This window comes from Oncorhynchus nerka, linkage group LG7 (genome assembly GCF_034236695.1).
Source record: "Oncorhynchus nerka isolate Pitt River linkage group LG7, Oner_Uvic_2.0, whole genome shotgun sequence".
In the NCBI taxonomy this organism is placed as follows: Eukaryota; Metazoa; Chordata; class Actinopteri; order Salmoniformes; family Salmonidae; genus Oncorhynchus; species Oncorhynchus nerka.
This window is the reverse complement of record NC_088402.1, coordinates 66,709,121-66,727,677: the sequence shown is the minus strand read 5'-3', so window position 1 is coordinate 66,727,677 and position 18,557 is coordinate 66,709,121. Positions and strand designations below refer to the sequence as shown.

The 18,557-nt window shown below is 42.1% G+C and overlaps 1 protein-coding gene across 2 annotated transcripts; it reads left to right on the top strand.

Annotated features, from left to right (window-relative positions):
• The first annotated feature begins 11,625 nt into the window (after positions 1–11,625).
• Positions 11,626–17,006, top strand: LOC115132818 (SUZ domain-containing protein 1-like). 2 transcript variants are annotated; one of them, XM_029665555.2, is made up of 4 exons: positions 11,626–11,786; positions 12,962–13,011; positions 13,238–13,507; positions 13,841–17,006. In XM_029665555.2, exons 2-4 carry the CDS (start codon positions 12,965–12,967, stop codon positions 13,947–13,949), a joined length of 426 nt encoding a protein of 141 aa, XP_029521415.1. In that variant the 5' UTR covers positions 11,626–11,786; positions 12,962–12,964; the 3' UTR covers positions 13,950–17,006. The 2 variants fall into 2 exon arrangements, with proteins under 2 accessions (XP_029521415.1, XP_029521416.1); XM_029665556.2 differs by lacking the exon at positions 11,626–11,786 and adding an exon at positions 11,865–12,537.
• Positions 17,007–18,557: the final 1,551 nt, after the last annotated feature.

The following is an 18,557-nucleotide window of genomic DNA, read 5'->3' as shown; positions in this document are numbered from 1 at the left end:
CAGCCCACACCTTCGCCAGAGAGCAGCTGGTGAATGCAGGTGTGAGGCAGAAAAGGAACTATGACGTGCACACCCGGGAAGGCACTTTGTGGCTGGGGAGCTGGTCTGGGTCTACAGCCCCTAAGGAAAAAAAGGCAGATGCCCCAAGTTGGACAGTCACTGGGTGGGACCCTGCAGTGTCCTGGAGAGGGTAGGGAGGTTGTGTACCGGGTGCAGCTTCCTCCCAGGGGGAGAAAGGTGGCACTGCACCGGGACAGGTTAGCCCCATACAGAGGGGCCTCTTCTCCCCAAACCCCAGGAACCCCCACAATTCCCCTCTCTGGCAATGACATTCTCTAGGCACCCACCCTCAGGTGCCGCAGACAAGGCTCCAGACAGCCCACTCCCCTGTCTCCCCCTGTGTCACCGCGTGGTTCCCCAGAACCACGGACTGTATTACCCGTCCCGCTTCCTTGTCCCCCATATCCCTGCCTTCATCCCCTGGTTCCCAGAGGGGCACTCTGCGACCATCACGGCCACGCAGGCAAAGGAGACCTCCGGGTCGCTTCAGAGACTTTGTTTGTTCCCTCAGGGACGAGGGACTTTGTGGTGGGGGGGCTGTGTAGCGACCCGCACAGACAGCTGTGTGTTATGTGCTAGGCTAGGAGGTGGTTGTGTTGTACTGACCAGTGCCCGGTGTTCGCGGGGTCCGACATGTCAATCAACCTGCTATCTGCCAATCACGGGAATGCCTGGAATGTTCTGATGCCGGGCATCCTGGTGGTTGGCGTAGTGGCGTGGAGGGGGGTTGGGCATTGGAAGTTAAGACCAGGTTCAGCCTTTGTTCTCTCTCTCTTACGTCTGGGCTTCACAAGAGAAGGTCACGATTGGCTTGTGGGTTATCTGTCATCTATTTGGCGTGTGCTACGGCCCAAACAGTAGCCTGTGTAAAGTTGGTTCAATAAACCGTCAATTCGCAAACTCAAGCCTCTGTCTGGACAATTGTTCATTTATGATCTAGTCAGGTCATTACAATAGTGATGAATACAAGCATGTTATTCAACAGCACAAATTAGTAAACTGTACATCAATAGTCCTAAGGTTAGTAGGGAAAAGGTCAGTTATCCACATCTTGGATATCCTTTGGTCCACTTCTGAAGTGTTTGTTTTTTATGAGTCCCTCCCTATCTATGAAATGGTAATTGCATTCAGATTATAATTCTAGGGCAAGAGGTTTAGCAACAATCGATTTCGAGTTTGTTTGCTAGTCAAATGGATGTAAAATTGTAATGTGTTAAACAAGTATAACAGCTAACAATATAGCCTAACCTATACACTGAAGCTGCCTATGTAACTAACATGTAATAACATAGGTATTATTATACACTCGTTGGAATCATATCTTGCCATATGATCTTTCGGGACATTACCATTGGCGTATACGTTTCTCACCTTTCAGCCTTTAAGAATAATTGTACTCTCATCAGGTTACAGAGAACAGAGATCCCACATGCGCAGTCCTGTATATTACCAAGAATATTTGATCACCTGACATCTCCAAAATTGACGTGTTCAACAAAATGGTTCTTAAAATAAAGGTAGACTACAGCATGAGTGGTAACCTGCAAAAGGGCATTCACAATAAACCAAGAAAGGATCAGGCCAAGCGCCGACCTACCTGGGGTAGCCTAGAGAACGATACACAAATCTCGCCTTAGAGTAGACTGTCCAGAGGGTTTGCGTCCAGCGTTAGCCATCCAGATAAACTCGGAAGAAATGAGGTAATGAAGGATAACATTTGCGGTAAATCGCTTCAATATTAGCCTAACGTTTCCCTATATCTATAGTTTCGATATCAAACCTGTTGAAATTATAGGCTATTTTCGGAAATAGGTAATTTCATAGCAAAAATTAAATTTCGATAAAAGATGAGACCACGCCCGCTTATCAATTGACAGGATACTTCAATCATTTCAAAATTTAAATTTCTACCTCGGCTGTTTATGTCCCTATGATTAAATAACACTGAGCTTTGCTCATTCATTGTGCTGTTCATAGGTCAGAGTCATGGGCAGACATTTTATTTTTATTTCACCTTTATTTAACTAGGCAAGTCAGTTAATTAAGAACAAATTCTCATTTACAATGACGGCCTACCAAAAGGCAAAAGGCCTTTTTGCCTTTTGGTAGGCTGGGATTAAAAATAAAATCAAAATATAGAACAAAACTCACATCACAACAAGAGAGACAACACTACATAAAGAGAAACTTAACATGCTGACTATACCGCTCGCGTCACGTGCGTGACGCGTGAAAATGGCAAAATCAATTTAAACATACATGTTATTCAATTATTGCACCCACACTGCTCGTGCGCACTCGTTGCCAAGTGCTAAAATAGAAGTCAGTTCTATTTGTACTGCTGATGCGGTGCAAATCCTGCCTCTCCCATCTCCTCATTGGTTTATAGAAACAGATACCCACATGCCATCTCCTCATTGGTTATACCCACATGGGCGATTGAAAGACAACTGAGTTTGTCGGTCGTCGTGGTAATACTATGAAAGTTTAGATGCCAATCGCCATATAAAGTCCAAAGAAGAAAAAGCCTGGAAGGAGGAGAGATGACTAGAAACAATTCGGTTGACTGTTTTATGTGTGGATTAATTTGTCGGAATAGAGGACCTTGTGCATTTCAGGTAAAATAACAACTCAACGTTTATATCCCAGGACAAATTAGCTAGCACCAGCAAGCTAGCAAAAAATGACAAATTCACCATGATTTAAGATCAGATCCACTATCTTTTGGGTCCATGTTGTTCCTATCAGGAATAGATATAGGTATCACATGCAGACTTTGATTGCGTTCTTACTCACCTGATATTGATGATATTTGTATATTGTCAAAAATTCAAAATGTCATAATACACAGTTTTTCCCCTCACAGAACAAGCATCCTCTTCCATTCCTACTTTATTCACTGTCGAATCATTCATTAGTTCTATCTTTGAGTTGAGTATATACTTTTCCTCACCTGCCTTTGGGGTATATGGCAAATATCAGGTCCTCTAGATATGCTTAGAATTTCTCCACTTGTTCCCAGTGTGAGACTATGGGCTCCAGCAATGGGATCCCTTGTATCTCCTTCAGGGGGCAACGGGTCCATCTCCACTATTTTTCACCTGTGGTGTGAGAGATCAAATAGGTGGAATGGTAGGAGTACTGATGGACGGTGGACCTCATTAGGCTATTATCTATCTTAGTAAACTGAACTCTCTTCATTAAGTAGATGGCGACTCGACTAAAGTGAGTTTAGAGCAGTGATTAATTTGAGCCGGATCCAAAGCCACTGTAAGTAGTTTGGTTAGGGGCGCCACTTTCTCTGGGGACATTCTGAAATTGCATTTTTGTCCCCCCCAGTTTTATCATTGGAATGTGATTCAAAACAAGGCAACAGTTTGCTTTAGGAACCTGCCTCTGAGCAGTCGGGTAAGCTGTTTGGAGTGTTTATCCTACTTGATAAGAAAAACAATTATGTACCCCTCACTTTTAAATTCACATTTAGGCCCCTGAGTTTGGGGGTGGATGTTGAATTATTTGTTTTGCTATATACACCCTTAAATAATTGTCACTTTTTGCGATGCAAAAATGATAATAAAACAAATTATAATAAAAGCAATCAAAGTTCCTTCGAGTTCCCCCCCGACCCCGCAAAAGTAATGTGAAAAAATAGATTTTCACCCCGGGCATGATATTCTAATGGTTGATTGGCATTGGGCCGGCCCAGGTTTATGGTTTGCTTAACATTGTAACCTGGAGATCAATGCCTGGCTGTGTGAGAGGCACACCTGTATCTCTTACAGAACTAGAATGAGATTCTCTTTAAATGATCTCTCACCCTCTCTCAACTGTGATAGACCAAGACATGAGCCTGCAACTCTCATTTTATAGGCTTTTGGCACCAACCAGCTGCACATCATTGGGTGAATTCAGTGAAACTGGGAAGCATTTTTAGCACTATAATTTCCTCTTCATATTGTAGCCTACAATACGTGTCTGGACACACCTAAGCCTAGGCTATTTATGGATTCAAGACAAGGTCATTTTTATTGATCTCAAATTCTCAGTTTGTCAGTAGTCTGTCATTTCGATCATTTGTACAGTATGCCAAAAAAAACATTCTGCGAACATCTCCAGTTATGTAAATGAAATGCGTCTATAAAAGGACCTAGGTAAAAACAGATTCAGGTTGGATATTCGATAGATATTCACCTGTAGTTTTCCTTACGCCCACCAACAGCAGTTAGGGACCGTCAACATAGTGACAAATCAACATTTTCACATTTCAATAGCTCTTTAACCAATACTCCTAAAACTTTCAAAACTGGTTCTAGCTCTCCCGATGGCATAGACACACATTGCACACACTTTTTTGTTGATTTACATCTCGCACAATTTTTTATTATAATTTTTTTTAAATGAATTTCAATAGCAATTTGGTCATGTGACCTACTGACTTCAAACAAGGTTCAGAATGTACACTCAGAGGGCCTACACATTGCACACCTTTCCCTTTAGTTTATTCCCCCCTCCCCCCCACGTGCGTCAAAACGAGTGCGCCCCACGTGTGGTTGTGTGCAGAAGGCTACTCCAGTGGTTATAGGCCTGCATCTGTTTGCATTTATTTCATTGGAGAGTTGAATAAATAATTTATTTCATTTACTATAAGGATGCCTAATGCCCAAACAATCAAATTCATTTTATTCTCAGTCAAGATGGTGATGGCAAGAGCTTTTAATGTTGTTTTTCTCTTGTTATTGACCCTGAGAGGGATAACTTATTCCTATCCCTTGGCTTTAAAAAAAACAAGAGGTGGGCCTATCACGCTGGCCAGGACAAATCATCAATGTACGCTTTAGAAGTGTCTCATCTATAAATGCACTAAAGAGGAACATATTGAAGATGCACATGCTCCACAGGATGTTGTTGGCACCTTAATTGGGGAGGACGGGCTCGTGGTAATGGCTGGAGCAGAATCAGTGGAATGGTAGCAAATACATCAAACACATGGTTTGATGCCATTCCATTTGCTATGTTCCAGGCATTATTATGAGCCGTCCTCCCCTCAGCAGCCTCCACTGCCACGCTTGCCCCCAGAATCTTTTCACATGTGTATTTTCAAAGGATAAAGCAAAGAACATTAACAACCTATTAGTTAGGAACACTATAAGAATATGGAAGAAATTAAACCGATTCTCCACAATAAATTGGTCCACATGGAAAACTAATGGCATAGAAACCGTAAATTACTTGGTAATAGGAAATACATTTATTTCTATGACAGTATTCAAAAGTAATTATGGACTGACCAATGTAGATGTTTTCAAATAAAGTACATGCAACTTAAAAGTTTCATGTCATTACATTATGATTTGAAATCTTTTTGAGGGAATCCTATTTGAGTCAGAAAAGGATACTCATATGATAGGTAAGATATCCAAATTTTACAGCACAATGACAGAGTCATGTCTTAAGTGTTAAACGAACAATGAGTCAAAAATCCATTACTTCTGGGAATGCTATGAAGTCCAAAAGTTATGAGCGCCATTAGAAAGTTGGCTGTCAGAAGTATTACAATGTACACTGAGTATACAAAACATTAAGGACACCTGCTCCTTCCATGACATAGACTGGCCAGATGAATCCAAGTGGAAGCTATGATCCCATATTGATGTCACCTGTTAAATCCACTTCAATCAGTGTACAGTGCCTTCGGAAAGTGTTCAGACCCCTTGACTTTTATTTATATTCAGACCCTTTGCTATGAGACTCGAAATGTAGCTCAGGTGCATCCTGTTTCCATTGACAATCCTTGAGATGTTTCTACAACTTAGATTTCACCTGTGGTAAATTCAATTGATTGGACATTATTTGGAAAGGCACACACCTGTCTATATAGGGTCCCACAGTTGACAGTGCACGTCAGAGCAAAAACCAAGCCATGAGGCGAAGGAATTGTCCGTAGAGCTACGGGACAGAATTGTGTCGAGGCACAGATCTGGTGAAGGGTACCAACAAATTCTACAGCATTGAAGGTCCCCAAGAACACAGTGGTCTCCATTATTCTTAAATGGAAGAAGTTTGGAATCACCAAGACTTTTCCTAGAGCTGGCCGGCAGGCCAAACCGATGGTCACTCTGACAGAGCTCCAGCGTTCCTCTGTGGAGATGGGAGAACCTTCCAGAAGGACAACCATCTCTGCAGCACTCCACCAATCAGGTCTTTATGGTAGAGTGGCCAGACACAAGCCACTCCTCAGTAAAAGGCACATGACAGCCCGCTTCGAGTTTGCCAAATGCACCTAAAGACCTTCACCCCCATTTTTACGCTGCCGCTACTCTCTGTTTATTATCGATGCATAGTCACTTTTACCTCTACCTACATGGGCATATTACCTCAATTACCTTGACTATTACTTACTTCAGTTTATTTAGTAAAAACTTTTTTTTAACTGCATTGTTGGTAAAGGCTTGTAAGTAAGCATTCGGCGCCTGTGACAAATACTTAAGGACATCTCTGAATGTCCTTAAGTTGCCCAGCTTGAGCCCGGACTTGAAGACGATCTAACATCTCTGGAGAGACCGGAAAATTACTCTGCAGCGATATTCCCCATCCAACCTGACAGAGCTTGAGAGGATCTGCAGAGAAGAATGAGAGAAACTCCCCAAATACAGGTGTGTTAAGCTTGTACTGTCATACCCAATAAGACTGGAGGCTGTAATCGCTGCCAATGGTGCTTCAACAAAGAGTAAATGGTCTGAATACTTATGTAAATGTGATATTTCATTTTTTTATTTTTAATAAATTAGTAACATTTCTAAAAAGCTGTTTTTGCTTTGTCATTATTGGGTATTGAGTGTAGATTAATAAGGGAAAGAAATATTGGATACATTTTAAAATAAGGCTGTAACATCCGAAGATACTGTATATGAAGGGGAGAAGACAGGTTAAAGACGGATTTTTAAGCCTTGAGACAATTGCGGCATGGATTGAGAAGGTGTGCCTTTGAACGGGGTATGGTAGTTCAGTACGTACCAGGAAGGAAGGAAAAGAGAAGAGGTGAAAAAGGAACATCGGCGATTTATTGTATTGTTAAAAAAATGTACGTCTTGTGAATACATGCCCACTAAAAAGCTTGAGAATTGATCAATACTACTTTCATTGTAGCTGTTTATGTAGTGTATCAACAACTTACATAATATGTTTAATCAATATGAGACAAAAGATATCAAATCAAATTTATTTATATAGCCCTTCGTACATCAGCTGATATCTCAAAGTGCTGTACAGAAACCCAGCCTAAAACCCCAAACAGCAAGCAATGCAGGTGTAGAAGCACGGTGGCTAGGAAAAACTCCCTAGAAAGGCCAAAACCTAGGAAGAAACCTAGAGAGGAACCAGGCTATGTGGGGTGGCCAGTCCTCTTCTGGCTGTGCCAGGTGGAGATTATAACAGAACATGGCCAAGATGTTCAAATGTTCATAAATGACCAGCATGGTCGAATAATAATAAGGCAGAACAGTTGAAACTGGAGCAGCAGCACAGTCAGGTGGACTGGGGACAGCAAGGAGTCATCATGTCAGGTAGTCCTGGGGCATGGTCCTAGGGCTCAGGTCAGTTGAAACTGGAACCGCAGCATGGCCAGGTGGACTGGGGACAGCAAGGAGTCATCATGTCAGGTAGTCCTGGGGCATGGTCCTAGGGCTCAGGTCCTCCGAGAGAGAGAAAGATAGAAAGAAAGAGAGAAGGAGAGAATTAGAGAACGCACACTTAGATTCACACAGGACACCGAATAGGACAGGAGAAGTACTCCAGATATAACAAACTGACCCCAGCCCCCCGACACATAAACTACTGCAGCATAAATACTGGAGGCTGAGACAGGAGGGGTCAGGAGACACTGTGGCCACATCCGAGGACACCCCCGGACAGGGCCAAACAGGAAGGATATAACCCCACCCACTTTGCCAAAGCACAGCCCCCACACCACTAGAGGGATATCTTCAACCACCAACTTACCATCCTGAGACAAGGCTGAGTATAGCCCACAAAGATCTCCGCCACGGCACAACCCAAGGGGGGGGCACCAACCCAGACAGGATGACCACAACAGTGAATCAACCCATTCAGGTAACGCACCCCCTCCAGGGACGGCATGAGAGAGCCCCAGTAAGCCAGTGACTCAGCCCCTGTAATAGGGTTAGAGGCAGAGAATCCCAGTGGAAAGAGGGGAACCGGCCAGGCAGAGACAGCAAGGGCGGTTCGTTGCTCCAAATGGACATTTTATCATGCATGGTAAATGGAAATCTGCCACAAGAAAAAGTTCACTTTACTGAATTGCTATTGCCCAAATGAAGACAACCTTAAGTTCATTAACAAAATGTATACTTAAACTATCTCAGTCCAGCGGGAATATTGTATGAGGGGGTAGGTTAGACAAGTCATCAACTAAACTATCTCCTCACCCTAACATGTCTAAGGTATTAAACCTCAACATCAAAGAGATGGGTCTACATTTGGAAAGTATTCAGACCCCTAGACTTTTTCCACATATTGTAACGTTAGAGCCTTATTCTTAAATTGATTAAATTGCTTTTTCAATCTACACACAATACCCCATTATGACAAAGCAAAAGCATTTTTTTTTTGCAAATGTATTAAACATAAAAAACGGACCCTTTATACTTTTTGAAGCACCTTTTGCAGAGATTACAGCATTGAGTCTTCTTGAGAATGTCGCTACAAGCTTGGCACCCTTGTATTTGGTATGTTTCTCCCATTCTTCTCTGCAGATCCTCTCAAGCTCTGTCAAGTTGGATGGGAAGCGTAGCTGCACAGCTATTTTCATGTCTCTCCTGAGATGTTAGATCGGGTTCAAGTCCGGGCTCTGGCTGGGCCACTCAAGGACATTCAGAGACTTGTCCCGAAGCCACTCCTGCCTTGTCTTTGCTGTGTGCTTAGTGTTGTTGCCCTGTTGGAAGGTGAACCTTTGCCCCAGTCTGAGGTCCTGAGTGTTCTGGAGCAGGTTTTCATCAAGGATCTCTCTGTACTTTGCTTCGTTCACCTTTCCCTCAATCCTGACTAGTCTCCCAGTCCCTGCTGCTAAAAACATCCCCACAGCATGATGCTGCCACCACCATGCTTCACAGTAGAGATGGTGCCAGGTTTCCTCCAGACGTGACGCTTGGCATTCAGGCCAAAGAGTTCAATCTTGGTTTCATCAGACCAGAGAATCTTGTTTCTCATGGTCTGAGAGTCTTTAGGTGCCTTTTTGCAAACTCCAAGCGGGCTGTCATGTGCCTTTTACTGAGGAGTGGCTTTCGTTTGGCCACTCTACCATAAATACCTGATTGGTGGAGTGCTGCAGAGATGGTTGTCCTTCTGGAATGTTCTCCCATCTCCACAGAAGAACTCTGGAGCTCTATCAGAGTGACCATTGGGGTCTTTGTCACCTTCCTGACCAAGGCCCTTTCCACCGATTCCTCAGTTTGGCCAGGAGGCAAGCTCTTGGAAGAGTCTTGGTTGTTCCAAACTTCTTCCATTTAAGAATGACGGAGGACACTGTGACCTTGGGGACCTTCAATGCTGCAGACATTTTTTTGTATCCTTCCCCAGATCTGTGCCTCGACACAATCCTGTCTCGGAGCTCTATAAACAATTCCTTCGACCTCATGGCTTGGTTTTTGCTCTGATATGCACTGTCAACTGTGGGACCTTATATAGACAGGTGTGTGCCTTTCCAAATCGTGTCCAATCAATTGGATTTACCACAGCTGGGCTCCGATCAAGTTCAAAAAGATTTCAAGGATGATTAACGGAAATAGGATGCACCTGGTCTTATTTTCGAGTCTCATAGCGAAGGGTCTGAATATTTATTTCTAAAAACCTGTTTTCGCTTTGTCATTGTGGGGTATTGTGTGTAGATTGGTGAGGAAAGAAAATAATTTAGTCAATTTCAGAATAAGGCTGTATCGAAACAAAATGTGGAAAAGGTTAAGGGGTCTGAATACTTTCCGAAGGCACTGTATGCGAACTGTAGAGATAAACATCCAACTAAAAGAAAATACTCTTAACACTCTCATACCCACAATTCATATTCAAGAATTTACCTTTTTATTGTAAACATTTCTTTAATTGACTGTGTTTGAAGACAGACAGGGATGCCCTCTGTCCAGTTATTGATTTGCTCTGGCCATAGAACCCCTAGCTTCAATAATTAGTACTCATATAGAGTTTGGTGGAGAACAATGTGATATCATTGTATGCAGGTTACATTTTACTGTATTTATCTGATCAAGAACATTGTCAGTCATTTATTTTGCAACTCTTGGACACATAAGGTGCTGTATCAGAATTCAAAATTAATTGGGAGAACTACCTGAGCCACTTGTGTGGGTTGTAGACTCCGTCTCATGCTACCACTAGAGTGAAAGCACCGCCAGCATTCAAAAGTGACCAAAACATCAGCCAGGAAGCATAGGAACTGAGAAGTGGTCTGTGGTCCCCACCTGCAGAACCACTCCTTTATTGGGGGTGTCTTGCTAATTGCCTATAATTTCCACCTGTTGAATATCGCATTTGCACAACAGCATGTGAAATGTATTGTCAATCAGTGTTGCTTCCTAAGTGGACAGTTTGATTTCACAGAAGTGTGATTGACTTGGATTTACATTGTGTTGTTTAAGTGGTCCCTTTATTTTTTTGAGCAGTGTATATTGTAGGCCATCTAATAATTGAGTATGGTAAGCATGTATTTGAACTCACATTTCACTATCTGACATAATGTTAAGCAACGTTTTGGGCTTTAAATTAGAGATTGACTATTTTTCATGGTTTTTCCATTTATAAACCTTACTGAACGAAGAGCCGTTTGAGAGCCAAATGAGTGGCTCTTTTAGTTGAACGAAACCAAATGATCCGGCTCACAGAAAATACTCAATGTCCATCGCTAGTGACGATCCAGATTTGGAGAGGTTTTAGTGATTTTGATATCCCCACCCTCATTTAAAAATATATACCTGACGTTACCAGTGAATCCTTTTTTTTAAACTACAAACGAAATCTATTGAACACTTATTCTGTAATTGTTTACATGGTGAGGTGTCCTGGACTGATGTAAAACGATATCTTCACAACAAAATGCATACAACCATTGAAATATCTAAATTTGACATATTATTTTTACAATGATTCCACAATTGAACGTCAGTATGTCATAAATCCCTTTATTTTATTAGGACACATTTTCTTACACAAATCAACATTTATGAAGAAAAATCGCTTTTTCTTACTTTTTCATCTGATTTGGAAAACTATTTAGAATCATTAAAACGTATACAAAACTAAATGTAAAAAAAAATGTATTCGCTACATGTCTGTATTTGATTTAATATAATGTGGATTTTTTTTTTTTTTCTTCTTGTCTTCCTTATTTATTTGTGTAATCCCTCTGGCTTGTTCTGTGTCTTGTGTTTTGTGTTTTGCATGTTACTGCTTAATAAATAATAATTTACACGCAAAAAAAAGCAGAGGGAGAGGCATGGCAACTGTGAAACGTCATTTCGTAGGAACACAAACCTGTCTACGCGGTGCCCTGGCTGTGTTGGTTCGTAAAAGCAAGTGATGTCAGCGAGTGGGATAAGGGGCGGATCTGGCGTGCCCATGAACGAAACTCTTCAGCGTGTCTGAAAGAATGCAACATGGATGATGAAGTTTCCCAAAGTTGTGATTAAGTAGCGGACAGTGGGGTAAGAATATGCTACAATGGAGATCTGTGGGAGTTCGTATGCATTGGCTTTTTTTTTGCTGAGGAAAGGCTCACTTGACACATTTTTAGGCAGTCCGTATGACCAACGTTCGCTTAACTAGTTTAAGTTAGCTGGCTAACATTGATAGCTAGTAAAGTTAGCAAGCAATGCCAGAAATGAAAGACGAAGTGGGACAGATATTTTTAGACACAGCTAACTGGCTAATATTAAATTCGAGCCAGGGAACTGACACAGGAAATGCAATGATGGCCCAGTCGAACCAGCCACAACATTTAGCTAGCCTCTTCTTCGCGCCGGCAACCAGCATAGTTAGCTAGCTAACCAAAACTTCTAGCCATTCAGTCAGCAACCACCACAGATGTAGTATTTTTGACCGATTGGCAACGGGTTGCCAGCTAGCTAACGTTAGCTAGCTACCGCAGCTATTTAACGCCACGTCGTTAGCCAATCAGTTAACGTTAGCTAGCCAGATACTGGTATGTTCATATTGTTAGGCTAGCACCGTTAGCCAGCTAGATAACGCTACTAGTTACAAAAAATAACGCTACTAGTTAGCTAGCTAATGACATTACGTTAGCTAACGCCGGTTTGTTTGAACTAGCCAGTAACGTCGTTAGCTAATAACTGGCATGACGTTACCACAACTGAAAAGCAAGCCAAAGCTGTCCTTGGACCTGATGTGATGGAAGATTGCCCTGAATGTTCAAAATAGCTTGTTGAAACGCTTTAGGTAGCTTCACTTTAAAATCCAGATGTCTTGTATAGCTGGATAACGTTAGTTGTGTGTGCATTTATGAATTAATGCATATTTCATAAACATTTATACCGATTTATGTGCACCGATAGCTAGCGGTAATATTTGCATCTTGAAAACAAATCATGGTGTCAATCAGGTTTCCATATTCAACGTCAATTTACCAGCTACTAGCGATCCTATATTTCAGCCTTGCTATGGTTTTACTGCCAGTGTATAAATAACTTTGAAATTGAATCCAGCCCTCCGTGGTTTGCAGCCACCCTCCACTCCCCCTTTCTACATTGCTCTCCCAGGCTACCCCTTTTAAGTTGCATTTGGCTTAATGTTAGAATTTTTCATGCTGTATGAAATGTACATTTTAATGACCGATCGTTCTGTTCTGTCCTCTTAAATGCAGGAAATGGACAGAAGAATAGAAGGAAAGCTTAGGATCAGCCAGAAAGAGAAGTGAGTAAAGTGCTCAGTTCTGAAACACTGTTGGCCTTCGGGAGACACACTAGGCACTCACTCACACATTACTCATTAATCAAACAAGTCATAGAGGAAACATTTCTAATAATGAACAGGACTTTTGGAATATAGTCAATTAATTAATGGCATGTGCAATTCATAACCTCATTACTCAAAACATCTGCCTCCCAGCATTTTTACTAGTTTGTTGTTTTGCTCCCAGAGTGTCCAGTAATAACACTACACAGTCGCCATTGAAGACGGGCGTCGTGATCCAGGACGACTCCCCACACGCTGCGCCCCCGCCCCAGATCCGCATTCTGAAGCGGCCCTCCAGTAACGGGTCGTTAGGGTCGCCCCAGGGCCAGAACCGGCCCGTGCCACAGGTCAAGTCCCTGGCCCAGCGGGAGGCAGAGTACGCTGAGGCCAGGAAGAGAATACTGGGCAGTGCCAGCCCTGAAGAGTCGCCTCAGGAAAAGCCCAACACAGACCGGTAAATAAATAACTCACACACCTATACCTGTTACCACTGGACAGTGCTGGGCAATGTTGTGTCCACTGCACATCTACTATGTTACAGCTCTTAATCCCAAGTGTACTGTGTGTATACCTGTACATGTTTGGAACAGACACCATAATCTCTATGATTCTGTAAACAAAGTCTGGGAATCTTGTCACAACGTTCTAATGGATCGTTATTGTATCTGCTCAATTTACAATAGATTTCTTTTGTGCAAATAAAAAAACAGCTTGGAAGCCCAACTATTAACTAAAGCCTATTTTTGTAGTTGACTATATCCGTTCTTGGCCTTCTCCCTACCTCCAGACCAGGGCGTACAAATTCTACCACACCTCCAGAGGACCGGTCAAACAATCATGCTGTCCGCCAACCAGCAGGCCCCGACGGCACTCAAGGCTTCTGCCAAAACAGATAAGTGGAAGAGGGGCAATCCTGCTATCGGGAGAGATGGCGAGGAAGATGAAATGTCTGGGCTCCAGGGGGTATCACAGGGTTTTAAAAACCATTTCCTTCTATTCCATGGTATGGGATCAGCTGTGAATCGGAATGCAAATGTCCTCCCCTCTCATGGCTCCCACTGGTAATGTGTGGGATGGATTAGAGGCTCTGTAGGAAGCATGCTTTCTCCCCCTCTCCATCCCACCCCCACTGTTTAACACTGTGATAAAGGACATCTTCTGCCTACTGTGATGATCCCTTTAAGTACCCCACCCTACACCCACGTTGTCCAAGGAGTCCTCTCCTTCTCTCGTCATGGGAAACCTATGGGGCTATTGCTTCTGTGGCTAATTTGGTCATCAGCCATGGACACTTCCATATGGAAATACTGAGAGCAGAGGATGCTTAACAGAAGAGTAGTGACCGAAGCAAAGCAAAATGAGGGATGGTAGTACAGTGCCTTCAAAAGTATTCATACCACCTGACTTATTCCACATTTTGTATTAAATATAATTTTTTCTCATCTGTCTACACATGATACCCGATAATGACAAAGTGAAAACATGTCATTTCATAAGTATTGAATGAAATATCTAATTTACATCAGTATTCACACCCCTGAGTCAATACTTTGTGGAAGCACCTTTGGCAGCGATTACAGCTGTGTCTTTTTGCGTAAGTCTCTAAAAGCTTTCCGCACCTGGGTTGTGCAACATTTGCCCATTTTATTATTTTCAAAATTCTTCAAGCTCTGTCATTGCTAGACAACCATTTTCAGGTCTTGTCGTAGATTTCAATTGTAACTTGGCCACTCAGGAGCATTCACTGTCTTCTTGGTAAGCAACTTCAGTGTAGATTTGGCCTTATTTTAGGTTATTGTCCTGCTGAAAGGTGAATTAATCTCTGTGTCTGGTGGAAAGCAGACAACCAGGTTTTCCTCTGGGATTTTGCCTGTACTTAGCTCAATTCCATACATTTTTTGTTGTTGTTATCCTATAAAACTCCCCAGACGTTAACAATTACAAGCATACCATCGTATGATGCTTGAGAATATGGGGAATGCTACTCAATAATGTATTGGATTTTTCCAAACATAACTTTGTCCTGAATCAAAAGTATTAATTGTTTTTTAAAATTCTGTACAGGTTTCCTTTTCACTCTCAATTAGGTTAGTATTGTGGAGTAACTACAGTGTTGTTGATCCATCCTCAATTTTCTCCTATCAGAGCCATTATACTCAGTAACTGTTTTAAAGTCACAATTGGCATCATGGTGAAATTCCTGAGCGGGTTTCTTCCTCTCTGGCAACTGAGTTAGGAAGGCTGTCAAGTCTTTTTGTAGAGACTGGGTGTATTGATACACCATCCGAAGTGTAATTAACTTCACCATGCTCAAAGGGATATTTAATGTCTGCTTTTTTTTGACCCATCTACCAATGGGTAGCATTCTTTGCAAGGCATTGGAAAACCTTGGTCTTTGGTTGAATCTGTGTTTGAAATTCACTGATCAACTGCGGGGACCTCACAGATAATTGTATGTGGGGTACAGAGATGAGGTAGTCATTCAAATATCATGTTAAACACTTATTGCACACAGTGAGTCCATGCAACTTATGTGAGTTGTTTAGCAAATTTCTACTCCTGAACTTATTTAGGCCTGCCTTAAAGGGGTTGAATACTTATTGACTGACTCAACATTTCAGCTTTTCATTATTACATAACATAATTCCTATTTGACATTATGGGGTATTGTCTGTGTGTAGGCCAGTGGCAAATCTAAATTTTAAATGTAGCTTCTAACACAACAAAATGTGGGGAAAAGTCGAGGGGTGTGAATACTTTTTGAAGGCACTATACCTATTACCAGCTTCACCCAGCAATAATGCTAGAGATACCATTCAATTCCCCCTTACTCCACAGCCCTCATCTCATGTTTTTTGTTGTCAATGTTCCACTTATATTTGGATTATTGATGATCAAATCTGTACATTGCCATTAGTTTTCAATGGAGGGTGATGTGTGGAAGTTGAGTTCTGATAACTTCTGTTTACGGTTGTCTTTTTTAAAATTTAGCTTTTTCTGGCGTCTGTCCTGATTTCTATTTAAAATATTTAAATAAAACAGTACAACAAGACAAATGGAGATCAAATTGTGGATTTTGGTCCTTTTTGTTTAATATTTTCTGTATTTTTGTATGATGAGACTGTAGTGATGTCAGAGCAGTATTTTAATCAACCCCCATTTTTAAATTATTCTGTTAATATCGGTTAGTTCAAACTCAACTGTAGAGGAGGTGCTGGCAGGACTTGGGGGGGGGGGGGTCATGGGAAATAAATGTACTGCTGTACCCTTTACTGCCCCTCCATATCTACTGTCAACTGTATGTTCATTTCTTCTAATGTACTTCACTGAAGTAGTAACTCAGGTGCTGATGAGAGACAGTCTTTGACATTTCAATCTTAAGGAGGGATTGAGTGCAAAAAAAAGGTGATGTTCATAATAATACCTGAGTTAGCACCTACTTTCAAAACTGATAATGCTGCACCGATGTGTTCAACAAATGTATGTTTGTAATGAAAGGAATCTGAGTCAGTCCAAGTCTGCCAGGTGGTTAGCCTATGGCCCCTTCAGTATGCCATGGTATTTGAATGGAGGAATATCACTACGCTACTCCAAAGAACCCAGTGGAGTCCAGGGCCCTCTATAGCAGCCATGTTACTGCTTCAGATAGAAATGTGCAAAATGGACACTGGTAGTCACTTAACTATGAACCATTCATCTGGAGTGTTCGGTTACATTGCTTCCGCACTGACTTAAGTTTTCACCTGATGTCATATTAGTGAGGAGGTTTTGGTTGTGTAAACTGAATATGCTAAAGGTTAAACCCTGGATACTGTTAAGGGATTCCTGAAAGTCTGTCTGCACCAACCCAACTAGCGGGGGGAGGCAGAGGATCAACATGGTTTGTGAAGCTCTGAGTGAGAACACAAAAAGGCCTGTAAATATTGATTGAATAAAAATGATTTGTAAAATAATCCACTGCTTGTCCTTCATATCTCAACTTGACCATGAGACAGTTTAAAATTATATGGATTTCACCATAGTGATACATTGTATATTCTCATACACATTTGTTGTACCAAGTCCATCGGAGTCCCCTATTGAACAAATCTTTATTTATGGGATCAAATTTGCTCTTTACTAAACATTTCAAGTTTCTCAATTCTCACAAATGAATGCAACCTGACGAGGTTATTTTACGTTTTATAGTCTTAATATCGCTGGCTGCTACCAGTGGCACAGTATTGCACTTCACATTGCTGTTGAAAATTAAAATGTGTGAAACACTCCAGAGTTTGCTCATTTGGCTCAGATCCCAGGCACTCTGGCCGGGGTAATATTGTCCAATGGGAGGGGAGGCTGATGCTAGCTCAGGCCAATGACTGCATTGGTGCGGAGCTAGTGGTTGGGCTAGGAGGGCGAATCTGACAGGACTTCTAGGCGCTTGTAAATCAAATCAAATTGTATTTGTCACATACACATGGTTAGCAGATGTTAATGCGAGTGTAGCGAAATGCTTGTGCTTCTAGTTCCGACAATGCAGTAATAACCAACAAGTAATCTAACTAACAATTCCAAAACTACTGTTTTATACACAGTGTAAGAGGATAAAGAATATGTACATAAAGATATATGAATGAGTGATGGTACAGAGCAGCATAGGCAAGATACAGTAGATGGTATCGAGTACAGTATATACATATGAGATGAGTATGTAAACAAAGTGGCATAGTTAAAGTGGCTAGTGATACATGTATTACATAAGGATGCAGTAGATGATATAGAGTACAGTATATACGTATGCATATGAGATGAATAATGTAGGGTATGTAACATTATATTAGGTAGCATTGTTTAAAGTGGCTAGTGATATATTTACATCATTTCCCATCAATTCCCATTATTAAAGTGGCTGGAGTTGAGTCAGTGTCAGTATGTTGGCAGCAGCCACTCAATGTTAGTGGTGGCTGTTTAACAGTCTGATGGCCTTGAGATAGAAGCTGTTTTTCAGTCTCTCGGTCCCAGCCTTGATGCACCTGTACTGACCTCGCCTTCTGGATGATAGCGGGGTGAACAGGCAGTGGCTCGGGTGGTTGTTGTCCTTGATGATCTTTATGGCCTTCCTGTAACATCGGGTGGTGTAGGTGTCCTGGAGGGCAGGTAGTTTGCCCCCGGTGATGCGTTGAGCAGACCTCACTACCCTCTGGAGAGCCTTACGGTTGTGGGCGGAGCAGTTGCCGTACCAAGCGGTGATACAGCCCGCCAGGATGCTCTCGATTGTGCATCTGTAGAAGTTTGTGAGTGCTTTTGGTGACAAGCCGAATTTCTTCAGCCTCCTGAGGTTGAAGAGGCGCTGCTGCGCCTTCTTCACGATGCTGTCTGTGTGAGTGGACCAATTCAGTTTGTCTGTGATGTGTATGCCGAGGAACTTAAAAGTTGCTACCCTCTCCACTACTGTTCCATCGATGTGGATAGGGGGGTGTTCCCTCTGCTGTTTCCTGAAGTCCACAATCATCTCCTTAGTT